Below are 20,078 nucleotides of genomic sequence, written 5' to 3'. Positions count from 1 at the left end.
AGGCCGAATTAGCTTTTGGGAACTCAAACTAATCCAGAATAGCAGGTTATTAACATGCTAGAGTTCTGAAAATAATCAAAATTCTTTTTTCATTGCTAGAATAATCACTTCAGCATCAATGTTCCCTGGGGGGGGGGGTTCTCCCTGCAAGCAGAACACTAGCAGAGCAAGACTTCTGTCTCTAAATTATTAGTTATTTTGGCTCGCAGGAAACTCTTTATTGGGCAAGGATAGGCTTTTTATCAATTTTGGGGGAATAACTTATAATTCACTGCAGAGCACTGGAAGATCGCAGAGGCAGTGGGGAAACGCCAACAACGGACAGCAAGAATGTTGTTCTGTGTTTTCACGTCCACATTCACCAACGGAGGAAATAGGTCTAAGGCAGAAGTTGAGGAGACATTTCCATCATCGTTTCAGTTTTTTTCCCCCCCCCCTTTTCTTCTAAACTTCCAAGAATAGCTGGTCTCCGAACCGAAGAAGGAAGAAATCTAACAAAGAAGGCTTGGTATCTGGATTGAGAGCGGCTGGGAAGAACTTATTAGCCCAAAACTATGAGCTGGATTTGGTGGCCCCTTGCGGGAGAAGTTCCCAGGAGTGGTCGGTCCTCTCCCATTGAGTCCAATTCTTGGGCCACCTCTGGAGCCTTTCAAGAGGGGCCTTGTAGTTCATCTCCTTAAGAGTCCCTTGCCCCAAAAAGATGGCGACAAGGAGGAGTCACGTCCGAGTAGAAGAACTGGACCTTCCTTCAGAGGTCCTTTACTCAGGAGACAAGCGTCCATCACATCTGCTGACCCTTTGGATGGGCAAGCTACTTGGACTCCTGAAGGTCCTTTGCCGTCTTCAGAATCAGGTGGACATCCGAGATGGGGTAATCCTGAGTGGGAAGGGAACAATAGCAGCACCGGATGAGGGAGAAATTCTTACAAATTGCAGGCAGCCCGCTCTTCAAGAGGGGGGGAACCACTTACTTACGGACAAGCCCCCCCCCCAACTCCGAAACACCCTCAGATCTGCAGGATCCTTGTCCCCCTGGGCTTACAACCTTTGGTTTAAGCCAGTGTTTCTCAACCTTGGAGACTTTAAGTCCTGTGGACTTCAACTCCCAGAATCCCCCAGCCAGCAGAGCTGGCTGGGGAATTCTGGGAGTTGAAGTCCACAGGACTTAAAGTCACCAAGGTTGAGAAATAGCAGTAGCAATAGCAGTAGACTTATATACCGCTTCATAGAACACTGGTTTAAGCAGCCACTAAGTTACAACGGCGCAGGAAAAAAATATGGACTTACGACGACAACTCACACGGCTGTGGCAGGAAACCTCCCCACCCCCCCCCCAGTGTCAGGTGATCAAAATTTGGGCTCTTTGAACAAATGGTCATAAGTCAAGGACTCCCTCAGTGGTGAAATGTAAAAAAAAATTGGGCACGGTTTTTGGGGGTTATATGACTGGATGGGCGTGGTCAACTTAAAAAAAAAATTAAAGCCTTTTTTACTATCTATTCGCCCAAACCAGCATGAAAAAAATGCTTTAAAAAGCAGGGTGGGGGGGGGGAAGCTTCCGATGATCACATGGCTCAGTGGAAACTTTATTTCATTTCATTTCATTTATTTGACATTTTTACTTTTGACATTTTACTTTTTATCTTTTTACTACCAGTTCTCAGAACCAACGACAATTGTCCCTACCGGATTGACGAACCAGAAGGATTTCACCCCTGGACTTCCTGCCTTTTCCCCCCCAATAGAAGAATAGCAACATTACAACAATACAATAGAGGATTCCAGAAAGTCTCAGAGAAGGTTAATTTGGGCATCTCGTTTATGACTTTCCTACGTAAGGAGAGAAGAAAAAAAGAGAACTAGAAACAGCTGGCCCTGATGATTTTGCCCCTTGGTAAGAGCTAGTACAGCTTGTTCAACAAGCCACGGTTAAAGCAAAAGCTGGCTTGATGTGAACACAGTCAGGGCCGAGGTCGTTCTTAGGCAGGAAGAGAAATATTTTGCCTTCCCCTCTTCCCTTTACCTGCAAAAGCCGCATATTTACAGTAAAATCCCCTTCCAGCAGCTGATCTCGAATGAGCCTGTAGGAGACAAGAGAGAAAGAGAAATGGATCCTCTGGGATCCACCAGGAAAGGGATCGAGGATGGACGACGCAAGAGGCAGAAAGGAAAAAGAACCTTTTATTTTCATCAATTCGTTTGACTCATATCCCTCCTTTATCATTGTTTACAAATATAGCAATAGCAATAGCAGTAGACTTATATACCGCTTCATAGGGCTTTCAGCCCTCTCTAAGCGGTTTACAGAGAGTCAGCATATTGCCCCCAACAATCTGGGTCCTCATTTTACCCACCTCGGAAGGATGGAAGGCTGAGTCAACCCTGAGCCGGTGAGATTTGAACCGCTGACCTGCTGATCTAGCAGTAGCCTGCAGTGCTGCATTTAACCACTGCGCCACCCAAACATAAACAATATAAAACATAATGCTACTGTTTTCTCAGCACTGTGAGGTGGATTGCGCTGAGAGAGAGGGAGAGAGCCCAAAGTCACTCAGCTAAAGCAGGACTAGAACTCACTGCCTCCCGGCGATTGGCCCAGTCAACCAGCCAGCTTTCATGCTAAGATGGGACTAGAACTCACAACCCTCTGGCGACTGGCTCAACCACCAGAGGGCTGTCACCCAGCCGACTTTCATGGCTAAGGCGGGGCTAGAACTCACCATCGCCCAGTTTCTAGCCTCTTGCCTTAACACCAGCTGACTGGGGGGGTTTAGTGGAAGCTACCACTAAATCGGGCTTCTTTGGGATGCGCAGAACCGAACTCACGTCAACATGGCGCAGCAGACGAGCAGGAGGAAGTCGAAGCGGCTGTCGTCGGCGAAGAGGGAGTCCCAGATGCGAATGACGTCGGGCAGCAGGAACTCCTGAGAGAGCAGCAGCGTGAGCCAGCGGAAGGCGAAGAACTGGGGCTTGATATTCTGCTCTTGCTGGAAAGAGAAAAGGTTTAGGTTTAATAACATTTATATGCCGCCCGACCCCGTAGGACCCAGAGCGGCTTACAATACAACAATAAACAAAAGAGAATAAAATAAGATACAAGGAGAAAAATAGATATAAAATATAACACATCGTGCACTCTGTTCTGAATGGGGCTGGACCGTATTTTGGGGTCAACAGCCCCAGGCCTGCCGGAACAACCAGGTTTTAATAGAATAGAATAGAATAGAATAGAATAGAATAGAATAGAATTTTATTATTTGTATGCCGCCCTTCTCCGGGAGGACTCAGAGCGGTGAACAATTCAAGGGGGAAAAAAGGGGAAACATAAAAGACAAAATACAAATAATAAAAGTAAACAACAGTCGCACAACCATACATGTCGAGAGGGGAGGGAACTCATCAACCCCCAGGCCTGCCAGCAAAGCCAGGTTTTGACGGCTTTTCGGAAGGCCTGGAGGGAGGTGAGGGTCCGAATCCCTGCGGGGAGTTCGTTCCAGAGGGCCGGAGCTGCCACAGAGAAGGCCCTCCCCCGGGTAATAGCCAGGTGGCATTGGCTGGTAGATGGCACCCGGAGGAGGCCGACCCTGTGAGATCTAATGGGTCTGTGGGAGGTAATTGGCAGCAATTAATGGCTTTCCGGAAGGCCGAGAGAGTGGGAAGGGTCCGGATCTCCGCGGGTAGATCGTTCCGCAGCTACAGAGAAAGACCTCCCCTGAGTAGTCGCCAACTGGCATTGCCCGGAGGAGGCCCGCCCTGTGGGATCTTATGGGTCGTTGGGAGCAGTGGTCTCCAACCTTGGCAACTTTAAGACCTGTGGACTTCAACTCCCAGAGTTCCTCAGCCAGCTTTGCTGGCTGAGGAACTCTGGGAGTTGAAGTCCACAAGTCTTAAAGTTGCCAAGGTTGGAGACCACTGGTTGGGAGGTATGTGGCAGGAGGCGGTCCCGCAGATATCCAGGTCCCAAGCCATGTAGGAAAAGAGGGTGCCGCCTGCGCTAGAAAAAGCGGGAAGGAGAAGACATTCCTGGTTTGGTGGACCAGGATGGACCTTCCACCCCCTTAAAAGGTCCCCAAAGGGCCCGCTTTTGCCTCCGGCCGCCAACTTCTCACCAGCTTCATGTAGAGCTCTCGGTCTTTCTCCTTAAGGATGATGTAGACCTTTTCCATCCTGTAGGTGATCCCACACTGGGAGTCATCCAGGCTCTTGATGAAGTTGTCCCTGATCTCCGACATGAGGTTGGTGAAGCAGAAGAAGGTGTCGGCCTCGGCGTGCTCTGGGCATGGAAAGGGAGACACCGTCAGCTACAGGGAGTCCTCAACATACAACAGTTCGTTTAGTAAAAGGCTGGAGGCAAGGTGGCGCAGTGGTTAAATGCAGCACTGCAGGCTACTGCTAGATCAGCAGTTCGGCGGTTCAAATCTCCCCGGCTCAGGGTTGACTCAGCCTTCCATCCTTCCGAGGTGGGTAAAATGAGGACCCAGATTGTTGGGGGCAATATGCTGACTCTCTGTAAACCGCTTAGAGAGGGCTGAAAGCCCTATGAAGCGGTATAGCAATAGCAATAGCAATAGCAATAGCAGTAGACTTATATACCGCTTCATAGGCCTTTCAGGCCTCTCTAAGCGGTTTACAGAGAGTCAGCATATTGCCCCCAACAATCTGGGTCCTCATTTTACCCACCTCGGAAGGATGGAAGGCTGAGTCAACCCTGAGCCGGTGAGATTTGAACCGCTGACCTGCTGATCTAGCAGTAGCCTGCAGTGCTGCATTTAACCACTGCGCCACCTTGGCTATATAAGTCTACTGCTATTGCTATTGCTATTGCAATAAAAGGTGTTAAAATAGAATGGAAACCTGAAGTTTTTTTTATTAGGAATTATGTCTGCGAAATACAAAAAAGAAATCCAGTATTTAATACTACATATACTTACAGCGGCAAAGATCGCATTTGCCCAGAAATGGAAAAAACAAATTAACCCCAAATGAAGATGAAATAATAAGAAAGATTATGGACTGTGCCGAAATGGATAAATTAACGAAAGAAATACAGGGAAAGGAAGAATCAGAATTTTACCAGATATGGGATAAATGGTATAGGTGGATGGAGGAAAGAAGCAAAAAATCAATGGAAGAATATAACAACACTCAAAAATAATAGTTATGAGTAAAATAAGAGGGTTAAGAATGGTGAAATCCAAATAAAACTACAATAGAAGGGGAAATAATGTATGGTGAGCGGTATTGATTGATGATTGCTATTATAAAAAACAGGAAGTTCCTTTTCGTACTGTATTGTATAAATGTGGTGTACGTCTAATTTGTGTGTGTGTGTGTATTTTACATGTTTGTTAATAAAAATATTAATTTAAAAAAAACAGTTCATTTAGCGACCATTCAGTTACAACGGCATTGGAAAAAAAGTGACTTGGGTAACAGTTTTCACATTCCCGTTGCGGCATTCCCTACAGTCACGTGATCAAAATCCAGAAGCTTGGCAACTGACATGTACTTCTGACAGTTGCGGTGTCCCAGGGTCACGTGGCCCCCTTTTGCGACCTTCTGACAAGCAATGGAGAAGCCAGATTCACTTAACAAACCCTGTTGCTGACTGAAGAACTGCAATGACTCACCAATCAGCAGGAGATGGTGAGTTCTAGTCCCACCAACTATGGCGAGAAAGGTTGTAAAACAGGGGAAGATTCACTTAACAACAGAAATTCTGTAACTCAGTTGGGGGGTGGGTCATAATTCAAGGACTACCTGCATATAACTTCTTCCCCCCCCCTTTTTAAAATTGATTTTCTATTAAATACAGTTCTTAGGGCTTTATAAACATCGTGTTGTCTGGTTATTTAATTTGCTTAACAATACAAATTTACCCTAACCTCTGATAAAATAGATTCCATGTTTGATAATATTCTACGTCCTCTTTTTGCTTAATTTTCAATGTCAATCTATCCATTTCTGCAGTCTAGTATCTTCTTAACTATTTCTTCATCTCACGGTATATCTTCACTTCCCCAGTATTGTGCGAAAATGATCCTCGCTGCTGTTAAGACATTTAATATTAAATACCTATTTTCCTTATCAAGTTTTTCTGATAGTATACCTAATAAAAACAATTTAGGTTTATAATCTATGTGTTTCCCTATCATCTTTTGTAACCTGCCTGTAACTTCTTGAATTGACTATGTATTTCCATCATATGTATATCATATGTATGTATTATGTGCCCTATTTATCTATCTATCTATCATCTATCTATCTATCTATCTATCTATCTATCTATCTATCTATCTATCTATCATCTATCTATCTATCTATCTATCTATCTATCATCTATCAATCATCTATCTATCTATCTATCTATCTATCTATCTATCTCTATCTATGTATGAATGTATCTATCTATCTATCTATCTATCTATCTATCTATCTATCTATCTATCATCTATCTATCTATCTATCTATGTATCATCTATCATCTATCTATCATCTATCTATGTATCTATCTATCTATCTATCTATCTATCTATCTATCTATCTATCTATCATCTATCTATCTATCATCTATCTGTCTGTCTGTCTATCATTTTTTCTTTTGTAAAAGCACCTGGTATGCCCAAATATGGGAGGGAGCATTAATCATTCCCCTGGCTCAGCTGATAAGGGAGGAGAGCTTGTGGCTTAGAGGTCAATATAAATGCCTAATATGTACGTACACACACATGCACACACTGTTATCTGTGTTTTCTCTAGATCAATCAGACCCCAAGGTGGCAGGACCCTTTCACCCCCGCCCCCATACCTTTCCATGCGCTGTTGGGGTTTGTCGCAAAGGTGTAATAGAGGGGCCCCACAATTTCGTTCATCCCTTGGACGTACGCAATTCCAGGGTTCAGCTTCGCGTAGATGAACAGGATTCGTTCCACAACTTCCCAATGGGCCTCTGAGCCATCAGGGAGAACTTCGTATTCGCTCAGCACCGGTGTCTTAAGAGGGGAGCTCACCTGCAAGAAACACAAGGAGAAAATGGGGCCCAGCATCTTTCATGGGTACAGGGAGTCCTTGACTTACAACCGTTCACTTAGCGATCATTCAAAGTTACAACGGTGCTGAAAAATGGGACTTATTGTTATGGCCCACCAGCAGAATTGGCAGCAGATTCGGACAGTGAGGAGGTTGGGGAGGAACCTGGGCCAGTCCTGGAGTCTGGGGAAGGCTCGGAGGAGGGCTCTGTGTCGGAGGCAGAGAGGGGGCCAGGGCTGTCTGATAGTTATCAGCTGCCTTCGGAGTCAGACATCAGTGGGGGAGAAGAACAGCTGGAGCCTGTTCCCAGTGTGAGCATGCGCAGAGTGGCCAGACGAAGGGAAGAGCTAAAGAACAGGGGTCGACTTGGGAGTAAGGCCACAGGGGGATGGTGAATGGCCCCTCCCAGAGGGAATAAAAGAGGAGCGACAGGGGAGTGGAGTTTGCAGGAGACAATTAGTTCGCTTTGTCGGTTCCTGACTCTCTGAGACTCCTTGCCAAGTTCTGCAGATCTCGGCCTGGCAGCTCTCCAAGCCAGAGAAGGTCTGTGACCTTAAATCCTCCCTGGAAAGACTTTGCTGGAGGCGAATGAGCAGAAATTGATAAAAGGATTTTTTATCAGGACTAGGAGTTGGCTTCAGGCTCTTGGGAAGCCTGGGTCACTTATAAGCAGTCCCAGCAGTTACAATCATCACCGCAGCCCCATGAACACAGGATCAAAAGTCACTGTATGTCATAACTATGAACACTAAAGAAACTGTTGTAAGTCAAGGACCACCTGTCTATGGGTATTACGACGGGCTCCAAACAGTCGTCTTACGAGACCCCCTGTGACACATTCCCCAAAAGCAAAATCTGCTTGTTGGCCCCACCCCTCAACCTTGTACCCAAAATTATTCTCTTACATTAGTTACTCCACTCCGGTTCCGTGCCACTGTCTGCGATTTGAGGGTGGTCTGTTCCACCCGCTTGCGAAGGGTCTCAAATTCGTTCTGGGGGTCGAGAATCAACAGACAAGGATACTCTGTCGGGCGCTGGAAGAATGCCATATCGGGATACAGTCGCCTACCAAGGGGGGGAGGGAAGTGGGGGGGAGGAAAGAAAGCGGATTTTTCAAACCTTCCCCAACTTTTTCTTCTATATTGGAGCTACTAGTCATGGTTCAAGGACATCCTAGTTTGGGACTAACCAGTGCATGGGTCCCTGGATATAAGAGATGACCAGGCTGAGCCCGAGGGAGGGGTCAAACGCATCACAAGTCCCCCTGGGTGCCAGCAAGAGATCGAAGTCTAGCCCTCTTTGAGTGCCCTTCTTATCTCCCGCTCATTTCCCTTAAGGGCCAGTTGGCCAGATTCTTGTCAAGAGCTTAAGCTGCCAAGGAATCTTTATACCCATTGGAACTGGCTGAGTCTCCCGGTTTTTTTGAAGGGCGACTCCACCATCCTGACCTACCGGACATCCTTGTCGATCTGCAAGAGGACTTCGTTGTCCTTGAAGTAAGTGTTCCACTGGCTGTTGGGGTTGGGGTTCAGCGGCTTTGAAGAACAAGATTTGGGGAGAAGAGGCAGTCAAAACCAAGCTGAGAGCAGAAGCGCAGACTTTGTCTTTTTTATTTATTTATTTACATCCTAACTTTTATTATTTTTACAAACAACTCAAGGTTGGACAACATCTCCAACATGCCTTCCTCCTCCTATTTTCCCCAGAAGTTGTAGTTTAGTTTATTTGAACAACATTTGTGTGAGGTGGGCTGGGAGAGAGAGGGGGGAGGGAGAGGGAGGGAAAGAGAGGGAGGGAGGGAGGGAGGGAGAAGGAGAGAGGGAGAGGGAGAGAGAGGGAGAGGGAGGGGGAGAGAGGGAGAGGGAGAGAGGGAGGGAGAGAGAGAGGGAGAGAGGGAGAGGGAGGGAGAGGGAGGGAGAGAGAGGGAGGGAGGGGGAGAGAGAGGGAGAGAGAGGGGGGATTGGCCCAGCTGACGGTCACGCCTAAGGCGAGACTAGAAGTCACTGTCTCCTGCTGATTGGCCCAAAGTCACCCAAACAGCTTTCATGCCTAAAATGGGACTAGAACTCACAATCTCCCATTTTCTCAGCTGGTGGAAGAGTCCTTGATTTCTGACCATTTGTTTAGTGGCCATTCAAGTTACAAGTGGCTCTTGCACTTATGAACATTATAGCTTCAATGGGCAATGAACAACTGGCTCGCACCCATGACAGTTGTAGAGCCTTGCAGTCAGGGCATCGTCACGTGTGACCTTCCTGGCCAACTTCTAACTAGGAGAGTCAGTGGGGAAACTGGCTGGGAAAGATGCAGGTCACAGTCCTGTGATGTCTCGCTTAATGACGAGAGTGATTTGCTTAACAGCTGTGAAATTCCAAGAGCAGTTAGGAGGTTAAAATAAAAATCTACCTACAGGTTGTTGTGGGGTGGGGGGAAATACAGAAGCAGTATTATATATGGCAGTTAGAACTTCTGTTAGATGAAGCAGGATCTAAATCAAATAAACACAGACAGGCAGACAGACTGGCATCCTAAACCCCCAACTGAAATATAGAAGCAAAGGGCTAATGGGGGGGGGGTTTCCTTACATGGTCCTCCAAGGTGACATCTTCCCTGAAGACTCCGAGTTCAGCTTTGGCTATTCCCGGCTGGATAATCATTTCCTTCAAGAACTGTGCGTAAAGTTCCCTTCAAAAAGAGGACGCAGAAGGAGACGGTTCAAAAAAAAAATAATTCACCTTATCAAACACTCCATTTCCACCAACACTGCCAGGTTTTTCCAAAGCAAGCAGAGCTGAATATTGTTTAACACAAAGACACACAGTCTCCATTGTTTCAAAAACATCCAACAATAAAGGAAGGGAGGGAGGGAGAAAGGGAAGGGAGGAAGGAAGGAAGGGAGGGAGGGAGGATGGATAGATGGATAGCGGACTGAGAGGGAGGGAGGGAGGGAGGGAGAAAGGGAAGGAAGGATAGATAGCGGACCGAGAGGGAGGGAGGGAAGGAAGGAAGGATGGATAGCAGACAAGGAGGGAGAGAGGGAGAAGGAAGGAAGGATGGATAGCAGACTGAGAGGGAGGGGAAAAGGGAAGGAAGGGAGGGAGGATGGATAGATGGATAGCGGACTGAGAGGGAGAGAGGGAGAAAAGGAAGGAAGGAAGGAAGGAAGGAAGGAAGGAAGGAAGGAAGGAAGGAAGGAAGATGAAATGGCATGATTGATTAGATCACACCCGCATTTCAGAAGTTGTATGAAGCCACATCCTGAGCTTAAGCGCAAAATGAAAACTACAGCCTTGGACATCAATTCTGAAATTATTTCATTGTATGTATTTTGGACATATCTCTTCCCTCAGATTCCTTGAGCGATTTCCATTTTTTCCTTTGGCAAATACAACAAAGTCCGGCGGCCTTAAAGTGATTTTCCAGGGAAAATACAAAAAATATACTCCTAGCTATGAAGCTCCATGCATTATTAAGAAGCAAGACCAATTTGCGATTTGATCCCTGCTTTTAAAAGTACTACGCTGTCACTACTTTTCATTGATTTCTGTTGGAAAAGGCCATTGATGGCTACTCAGAAGGAGCATCTGCAAATCTGGCCAGGCAGAATACTTGAGAACACAACCCCACTTTTAAATCTTTGACGGAATTTCTTTAACTGCCAAAAAGCAGCGTCTTCACAGACCCCAAAACAGCCAGTCGTACCCATTTGGCTTTCTACCCAAAACACCACAACCAGCAAGGTGGAAATAAATGTGCCTCAACAGTGTCCTGCTGATTGAAAGTTGTCTCCAATCACAAGCTTTTTAAATACATCTCAAATTGCATTTTCTCTTCTAGGTCATGTGGGCATCGTTTTTCCAACTTAAGTCAGCTTAAAATGGGGTTTCTCAACCTTGGTGACTGTAAGATGAGTGGACTTCAATTCCCAGAATCCCCCAGCCAGCATTTGAAAGGTTGAGAAACAGGGACTTGAAAGTTTTTAAGAATTGGATAGGAAGTGTTAGCATGACTTCTGTTGAGTCATCAGCCCTGCAGTTTAGTTCATCTATAGGAGGAGAAAAAAAAACACTAAAATCTACAGGAAGAAAATGCTTTTAATTGATTAGGGCAGTGTTTCTCAACCTTGTCAACTTGAAGATGTCTGGACTTCAACTCCCAGAATTCCCCAGCCAGCATTTGCTGGCTGGGGAATTCTGGGAGTTGAAGTCCAGACATCTTCAAGTTGACAAGGTTGAGAAACACTGGATTAGGGTGTGGGGTGTGTGTGTGTGTGTGTGTGTCTCAAATCAGCCTCAGCGCTAAGCGACCACAAAAGAAATCTTATCCTTGGTTTTGATTTTGTAAAAACTCACTAAAACAATCCAGACAGACACGCAAACTTTTCAGTAGTCAACTTAAAAATCAGTTCATTCTGAACAATTTAAGAATTAATTGAATTATAATATTAATTTAAAATTACGAGTTGACGGAGAAACCTCTGGCAGAAAGGTGAAAAAGCAATAGAAATTTAATTTTTTTAAAAATAAAAATAAGTTAAGAGAGCTAAAATGCTATCCCTGCTTGCTGCTTCACAGCTGAATTCTCAGCAATAACAAGGAACTCTCAGGCATGAAGGATTAGGAGAACACCTTAAATTCCAGTTAAACTGATTTATTGCTCATAGGAATCTACACACCCAACGGTCAGCAGAATTCGGACTAGATTAGACATGCCCAGTTCCTGCAACCGTTCTGCATATATTTTAGCCTCCAGTCCCCTAATCCTCTTGGTTGCTCTTCTCTGCACTCTTTTTAGAGTCTCCACATCTTTTTTTATATTGTGGCGACCAAAACTGAATGCCGTATTCCAAGCGTGGCCTTACCAAGGCCTTATAAAGTGGCATTAACACTTGATGTGATCTTGATTCTATCCCTCTGTTAACACAGCCTAGGATTGCGTTGGCTTTTTTATAGCAGTAGATAGCAATAGCAGTAGACTTATATACCGCTTCATAGGCCTTTCAGGCCTCTCTAAGCGGTTTACAGAGAGTCAGCATATTGCCCCCAACAATCTGGGTCCTCATTTTACCCACCTCGGAAGGATGGAAGGCTGAGTCAACCCTGAGCCGGTGAGATTTGAACCGCTGACCTGCTGATCTAGCAGTAGCCTGCAGTGCTGCATTTAACCACTGCGCCACCTTGGCTCATTTTTTGGTGGGTGCAGTTAACGGAATTCAAGGGAGATGGGATTTCGAATTTGTGGCCACAGTAGGACTCGAGGCTGATTGTTCTCTTGGCTCCATCTCCCTGCTTCTGGTTGTGGCCTGCCAACAGAGCTGCCAGCAGGACAGGGAGGAGGTTGGTGAGGAACATGGGCCAGTCCTGGAGTCTGGGGAAGGCTCAGGTGAGGGAAATATTTACCTGGCAGCTTTCCAAGACAGGTAAGGCCTGTGGTCATAAATTCACCTTTGAAAGATAGTTTGCCAGGCCTTTGCCTGAATGCGAATGAGAAGAATTCACATTTGTTTAAGAAAATAGACCGGGACTCTGCCAAGGAGGAAAGATGGAGAGAAGGCCAGTGGCTCAACCTACCTCTGCTTCCTCAGCTGGGAATTCCAAGCACCCCTTTCCACGGGAAGGTAGTTTAAGAGGATCTGCAAAAGGCAAACAAGGAAAAGAATTTGCAAAGGGGGGGAGAAATGTATTCTGAACGCCTCAATTTGCTAACCAGCCTTTCCCCAACACGGGGCTCTTAAGCTTTCTTTATTTCACACAGGGAGTCCCTCTAATGGCACGCATTTTATTATTTATTTGTCTTGTATGCCGCCCACTCCCGGAGGACTCCGGGGGGCTCACAAAAGACAAGGGAAAGGGGGAAAACGAGACAAAGACAACGTATTAAAAACAAAACCAACATTCACAATTTCCGTGGAGGTAAATTTTAGTGACCAAAGGTACAACGGCACTGGAAAAAGGAACGTATGACCGTTTTTCCACACTTACGACCGTTGCGGCATCCCCAGGGTCACCAGATCAAAAGTTCAGACGCTTGGCAACGGATTCATATTTATGACGGTCGCAGTGTCCTGGGGGGGAGTCACGTGATCCCCTTTTGCGACCTTCTGACAAGCAATGTCAAGGGGGGAAGCCAGATTCCCTTAACAACCGGGTTATTAATTTAACAACTGCAGTGATTCGCTTAATGACTGCGGCGAGAAAGGTCGCATAATGGCCAAAACTCATTTAACGACTGTGTTGCTTAGCAATAGAAATTTCTCAAATGCTCACTAAAGAAATGGTTGTAAATCAAGAACTAGGTAAAGGTTCCCCTCGCACATAGGTGCTAATCATTCCTGACTCTAGGGGGCGCTGCTCATCTCCGTTTCAAAGCCGAAGAGCCAGCGCTGTCTGAAGATGTCTCTGTGGTCGTGTGGCCGGCATGACTCAAGGCCAAGCATGGAACCTTCCCACCAAAGATGGTTCCTATTTTTCTACTTGCATTTTTTACATGCTTTCGAACTGCTAGGTTGGCAGAAGCTAGGACAAGTCACGGGAGCTCACTCTGTCACGCGGCGCGAGGGATTCGAACTGCCGACCTTTGTGATCGACAAGCTCAGAGTCTTAGCCACCGAGCCACCGCCATCCCTTTAATCAACAACTACCTCTCCCATAAATTTAAAACACCATAAGGCAAAGGGGAATCAAATGAGAAGGTGAAGCGATGCTGTGTGGTCAGGAGGCCCTTACCTTCCAGCAGAGACAGCGCAAGCCACCTTCGAAGGGAATTCCTGTGAAATGGAAGAATCAGGGGATTAAATGCGACTTCCTTTCAACATGGCCGCCTCAGAAGGATTAAGAGGCGAGATGAACGTTTTATTGGTAGCTGCACCTGAGAGAGAAACGAGTGGAGCTGGAGACGGTTCAGAGGACAACTAAGTTGGGCCAGGGGCTGGAGCGGGTGCCAGGCCCGTTTCCCCCCCCCCAATGCCATCACTCTGCTAAACAACTAATTCCCCCAACACTGTCAAATTATCTACTAAGACTGTATTGCTATCATTAGTCTCTTCCTTCCTAGTACCTATCTCTTCCCACTTATGACTATAACCCTATTGCTTGTATCTTTAAAATATATAAAGTATTTTGTTTGTTTCCTAGTATGACTTGATAGCTTATTAGTAACCTTTGACGATCACTAAGTGTTTTATCTTATGATTCTTGATGAATGTATTCAATTTTATTTTTCTTTATGTACACTGAGAAAACGTGCACCAAGGAGAAATTCCTTGTGTATATTTGGTCACCCTTGGCCAATAAAGAATCCAATCCAATCCAATCCAATCCTATCCTATCCTATCCTATCCTATCCTATCCTATTCTTCATTCCTCTATTCTATTCTGTTCTGTTCTATTTGGAAAGCTTATGACGTAAGGAGGCTTTCTGGTCCAGAAAGGGGGCAAAACTCGATCCTCATAATCCAATCTAAAGAAGTGACCGCCACACTGCACCAATGCATTTCTGCATCAGAGAAAGGAAGAAAAATGGACTTGATGCATAGGGCATTTTTAAGCCCTGCAAGAACATTTTCTGTTAAATATTTATAGAGGTGATGTTTCAGTGACTTTTGGCCTTTAAACACCAGTTGGCAGAGGACTGTCAAACCCTACTTGGGAATCTCGTGACAAAAAGAGGGAGAAAAATTGTTTCTATACAAATAAAAGTAATAAATTGCAACGAATTGCATTGGGTAAATATTTGATTCAGTGATTCCAGTATTATAAGAGTGCATGAAGAATGGCTGCAGGAATTGAGTGTGTCTAGTTTAATGAAAAGAAGGATTAGGGGTGACATGATAGCAGTCTTCCAATATCGGAGGGGCTGCCACAGAGAAGAGGGAAGAGTCAAGCTATTCTCCAAAGCAACTGAAGGGAGGAGAAGAGGCAATGGATGGAAACTAAGTAAGGCGAGAAGCAACCTAGAACCAAGGAGAAATTTCCAGACAGTAGGAACATTTAGTCAATGGAACGGCTTGCCTCCAGAAGCTGTGGGTGCTCCATCACTGGAGGATTTTAAGGGATTTCAGAAGAGATTTGTCTGAAAGAGCAACAGCTATTCAGACTTATATACCGCTTCACAGTACTTTTACAGCCCTCTCTAAGCGGTTGACTAAATGCCCACAACAATCTGGCTCCTCATTTTACCCACCTCGGAAGGATGGAAGGCTGAGTCAACCTTGAGCCTGGTGAGATTTGAACTGCTGAACTGCAGCTAGCGGTCAGCTGAAGTAGCCTGCAGTGCTGCGTCCCCCTTGTGCAGGGGGTTGGACTAGAAGACCTCCAAGGTCCCTTCCAGCCCTATGGCTTCATGTAACTTTCCTCAGTGGAAACTCACTTCCCTTAACCAGCTTTCCGTGCAAATTTTGCTGCCTTTGTCCCCTTACCGTTGAAACAAAAATCCCGCAGCTTTTGCAACACGACGTTGGGCTCATTCAGGATCTCTTCAAACTCTGCGATTCTACAGGAAACACAAACCCAGACGAAGCTGTTAGCACACCCTTCACACCGAAGAAACCACAAAATATTCTCTCTCTCTCGCCTAAAAAGCCGCCTGGAGCCTGCAGACTGGAAAATAGGAGGCACAGAACTTTGTTGGGGTTTTAGCTAAGTGCATATTAACGTTTCTTTCGGGCCCCATTCAGGGGTGGGATAAAGCCCAAAATATGAGTGTGCAACATTATTTGTATCCCCTACCCCAGTGTTTCTCAACCTTGGCAACTTGAAGATGTCCGGACTGCAACTCCCAGAATTCCCCAGCCAGCATTCGCTGGCTGGGGAATTCTGGGAGTTGAAGTCCGGGCATCTTCAAGTTGCCAAGGTTGAGAAACACTGCCCTACCCCACCCCCACAAGGCCACGTGGAAAATAACTGAAAAAACCCCCGCAGTATTCCGATAAGGGCCTTTATCTGAGCTTAAACCACGTTTTGAGTGCAAAAAAACACCGCCTGAATTATTATCAGCAACAGCTGCAACAGTCCCAATGTCTCCCCGGATCTGTACAGGTAGTCCTCGACTTACGGCCTCAATTGAGCCCAAAATTCATGTTGCTAAGTAAGACATTTGTGAAATGAGTTCTTGCCCCCTTCCTTGCCCGTTGTTCAGTGCATCTTTGCAGTCGTTAAGCGAATCTCACTCCCCCATTGCCTCTGCTTTCTCAGAAGATCTCAGGATTTTGAGACGCAGCAATGGTCTTAAACACAAACCAGTTGCAATCATCTGAATTTTGATCACCAGAACATGGGGCGTAATTGTGAAAAATGGTCGTCGCTGATCACTAAATAAACTTGTTGCAAATCGAGGACTGCTTGTATTTCTCAACTAGGTTCCCCCTCCCCATCCGCAGGTATGTGTTGGGGCAACAGATCTGACTAGCACCTGGTTAGAAAAAAACGGTATCCTAGATGTTTTAAACTCCTTAAATGGACGCAGGAAGAATAGCTGAACAAAAATAGCCGCTTCCCCCTGCCTCAAATCAGAAGCGATCATCTTCTGGCTCTTTAGCCCTGTTAAAACTTCGGCCAAATACAAATTTTACTTTTGAAAAGAAATGCAAGAGCATCTTTGTGCTAAAAACACAGCTTTCCTCAGTAGAAATCGATAGGCTTTTCTTTAGGGGAACAAAATGGATTTTGTTCCGTGAATTGGAACCCGGTTCGCTAACGTTTATTCGTTAATTTTTTATTCATTCCTTGAATAAAAATCCATATATAAAAGCCTCTTTGATTCCCCTTCAAGAGGGGGAAATCCTCCACCACCAGTTAACTTCCCCTGCCAGGAGCCAGAAACAGGGAAATTTGGAAAGGAAATAATCTGGGTTTTGCTTTTCTCTTTCTGTGCCTTTTTTGAAACAATCAGCAAACTATTGTCTGTGTTTTCGGGGAAGGAAAATGGGGAAAGCAGGCAAAGGGCCTTCCGGGAAGGTTAAAAACCTTCCTTTTTTTTCTTTGATTCATTGTTGCTTCTAGTTGGGCCAAATGAAACAGGAAAAAAAAGGAAAAATAAAAATAAAAAAGAAGGGGATAAAGAAACAAAAGGGGTTGGTGGTCGGAGGTGCTTGTCAACAGCATACACACAAACACACAAACACAAGGGATTGTCTTCCCAGCGTCGCGCCCGCTTGCTCCATCGTCGTCCTGGGGCCAAGGAAAAAGGCGATCCGCTAGAGAAGCAGGGAAGCCGCCCAGGGAAGGAGGCGAGTTGGCCAGGGGGTCGTCTGCATCCCACCCCAAAGGCGTGCATCCCCCCCCCCCCACCCGGGTCGGAAGCCCCCCTTCCCTCCTGCCCCTCCCCCGCGCCCCAAATGGGAATGGGGGGCGATGCAAACCCCGGGGATTTTCTGCAAGGCTCCCGCGGGGAAAGGTGTGCCGGGGTCCCGCTTTGGCATCCTTACCTGCTCCGGTGCAGGCGCGACATGATGCGGGGACTGGCCCGGACCCTCCCGCCGCTTCTCCCGGGCGCTCCGGCGCGCCGCCGGGAGGACTAAATGGCGGAGGCGGAGGAAGAGGAGGAGGAGTCCCGCTGCCCGCCGGCCCGGCTTGCGGCTCGCCCTGCCTCCCTCCTCCCCCTCCCCGCCGGGTGGGACTCCAGAGCCCATGAGCCACCGCTGAGCAGCCTACAGTCCACAATCAGCAGTCCCAGCTGTTTTGGTGGGTGGGAGCCTTGGTTCCGTGGCCCATGCTCCACAGCTGTCTTGGGGGGAACTTGGACTCTTGTTGCCTATTGCTCCAAGCCAGCACAGGCTCCCCCACCCCCGCCAGGACTCCGAGGCCTATGCTCCACATCTGGCAAAGTTCCTGCTGTCTTGGCAGAGCTCGGACTTCATTGCCTGTGCTCCACAGCCAGCATCCTTTCTGGTGGGCAGGGCTCCAGGATTCCACTCCAGAACGTGGACTACAATTCCCATCCTCTCCGCTGGACTCCCCCCCCCCCCCCACAATCCATGAGCCAAAATGCACATACCCAAATGCTTTCATTTCAGCTGTTCCTGATCTTAACTGGATCCCTGTGGTAGGAGATCCTAACTATGATTCTCAAGCCATCATTGTTGGGTTTAAACCGTACATTGAGTTACATGCCAACAAGCCATGGTTACAGCTAAGCATGATGGCCAGTCTGATTTTGCGAATCCTCCTAAAATATTACAAGTGACTTTTATTGGAAGAGAAATGCTTCTTTTTAAATAATAAAACAAAAAGAGGCAGGATTTTTTTGAGTGGGGATAATGGGATAAGGAGTCTAGCAACCCCAAATGGATGGGGAACTCTATTTGGGGGTCACTGTTAAAGGGGAATGAGGACCCTCCCCGGACCCTGTGATCTTTGATCAGCATTTTCTTTCAGCAACAGGAAAAGCAATTTCCAATTTACATATTGTATATATAAGTTGCATAACGATTTCTATATTAATTATATACTTCAAATGCATAATACTAATCATAAACAATTAATATGGCTGCAGGCTCTGTTTTCAATGCTTTTTGTACACTAGTAATTGTGTCTGCTAATATGGATCATTCAGTTGTTACAATAATATAATAGTATGCATTAAATGCCCATAGAGGCAAATATGCAAAATAGTTTGCGGTTGGCTAAGACTGTGGTTTTAGTCATATTTTTATATTATTCCCTTGTTTGCAAACACACCCACAGTCACTTAGGTGAGATGGATAGTGTAAAAATTTCATAAATAAATGAATAAAATATTAGCTAAAATATATATATGTTTGGATGTACATATCTTATATATATATAAATGTGTGTAAGAAAGCTATCTGTCATCTAACCATCCATCCATGTCTTCTGTCTTTCTTTATCTACCCACACATCCATCCATGCCTCTGTTTGTCTGTCTGTCTATATCATCTATTCAATATCTATCATCTATCTAATCTGCCTGTCTGTCTGTCTAAATATCTAAATATCTATCTATCAATCTATCTCTATCATCTATCTAATCTATCTCTATCATCTAACCTACCTACCTACATATCATCTATCGTCTTTCTGTCTATCTACCCACCCATCCATGCATCCATCCATGCCTGTTTGTCTGTCTATCTATATCATCTATTCAATATCTATCTATCATCTATCTAATCTGTCTCTGTCTATCATCTATCTATCTATCTATCTATCTATCTATCTATCTATCTATCTATCTATCTATCTATCTATCTATCTAAATATCTATCATCTATCTAATCTAACTCTATCATCTATCCTACCTACCTACCTACATATCATCTATCTTGTCTGTCTGTCTGTCTGTCTATCTATCTATCATCTATCTATCTATCATCTATCTATCTATCTATCTATCTATCTATCTATCTATCTATCTATCATCTAACGTATCTATCATCTAACCTATCATCCATCCATCCATCCATCCATCCATCCATCCATCCATCCATCCATCCATCCATCCAAATATCTAATCTTATCCATGTCTTCTGTATAGTACCGTTTCCCCAAAAATAAGACCTCCCCGGATAATAAGCCCAATTGGACTTTTGAGCGCATGCACTAAAATAAGCCCTCCCCGAAAATATTGCAACACATCAGCAGCCATGAGGTAACCACGCTCACCGCCTCCTGCACCTCAAAAATAATAAGACCTCCCTGAAAATACGTCCATGCACTTATTTTGTAGGTCAAAAGAAAATAAATCTTATTTTCAGGGAAACAAGGTAGGATAATCGATCTATCTATCCACAGCCTATGCATGTCTGTCTATTCGGTATCTTATCTATCAATCAATCCATTCAGTGTCTGTCTGTCAGTCCTGCTGCCCAAAATATACCCCTGCAAACCCCTGAAGGGGGAAACGCTTGAAGAAACCCTTGCAAAAGTGGGAGCAAGCAAAAGGTACCTGGACTACTGCAATGCGCTTTAGGCAGGGCTGCCCTTGAAGACTGCTCAGCCGGGGGCCAGGGGTGCAAAGTGCAGCCGTGTCAGGGGCTCCTGACCACACACCTCCTAGGCTGACCTCCTCCACCCCCTTCTGAGGAAAAAAAA

The 20,078-nt window shown here is 45.6% G+C and overlaps 1 protein-coding gene across 1 annotated transcript; it reads right to left on the bottom strand.

The window, feature by feature from the left end:
• Positions 1–431: 431 nt before the first annotated feature.
• TBC1D13 (TBC1 domain family member 13) lies at positions 432–17,566 on the bottom strand. Its single transcript, XM_087704877.1, has 12 exons — positions 17,453–17,566; positions 15,446–15,519; positions 13,755–13,795; positions 12,600–12,661; positions 9,615–9,714; positions 8,482–8,564; positions 7,935–8,094; positions 6,809–7,010; positions 4,110–4,273; positions 2,827–2,987; positions 2,024–2,081; positions 432–877 (listed from the first exon to the last, which is right to left on the bottom strand). The coding sequence occupies exons 1-12, from the start codon at positions 17,473–17,475 to the stop codon at positions 812–814; spliced, it is 1,194 nt and encodes a 397-aa protein (XP_087561003.1). The 5' UTR covers positions 17,476–17,566; the 3' UTR covers positions 432–811.
• Positions 17,567–20,078: the final 2,512 nt, after the last annotated feature.

The sequence above is a fragment of the Thamnophis sirtalis genome, unplaced genomic scaffold (genome assembly GCF_051295495.1).
Source record: "Thamnophis sirtalis isolate CommonGarterSnake01/CBP01778 unplaced genomic scaffold, rThaSir2_p1.2 scaffold_2, whole genome shotgun sequence".
In the NCBI taxonomy this organism is placed as follows: Eukaryota; Metazoa; Chordata; class Lepidosauria; order Squamata; family Natricidae; genus Thamnophis; species Thamnophis sirtalis.
Note: the sequence above shows the minus strand (reverse complement) of the source record. Positions and strands in the feature narration are given on the sequence as shown.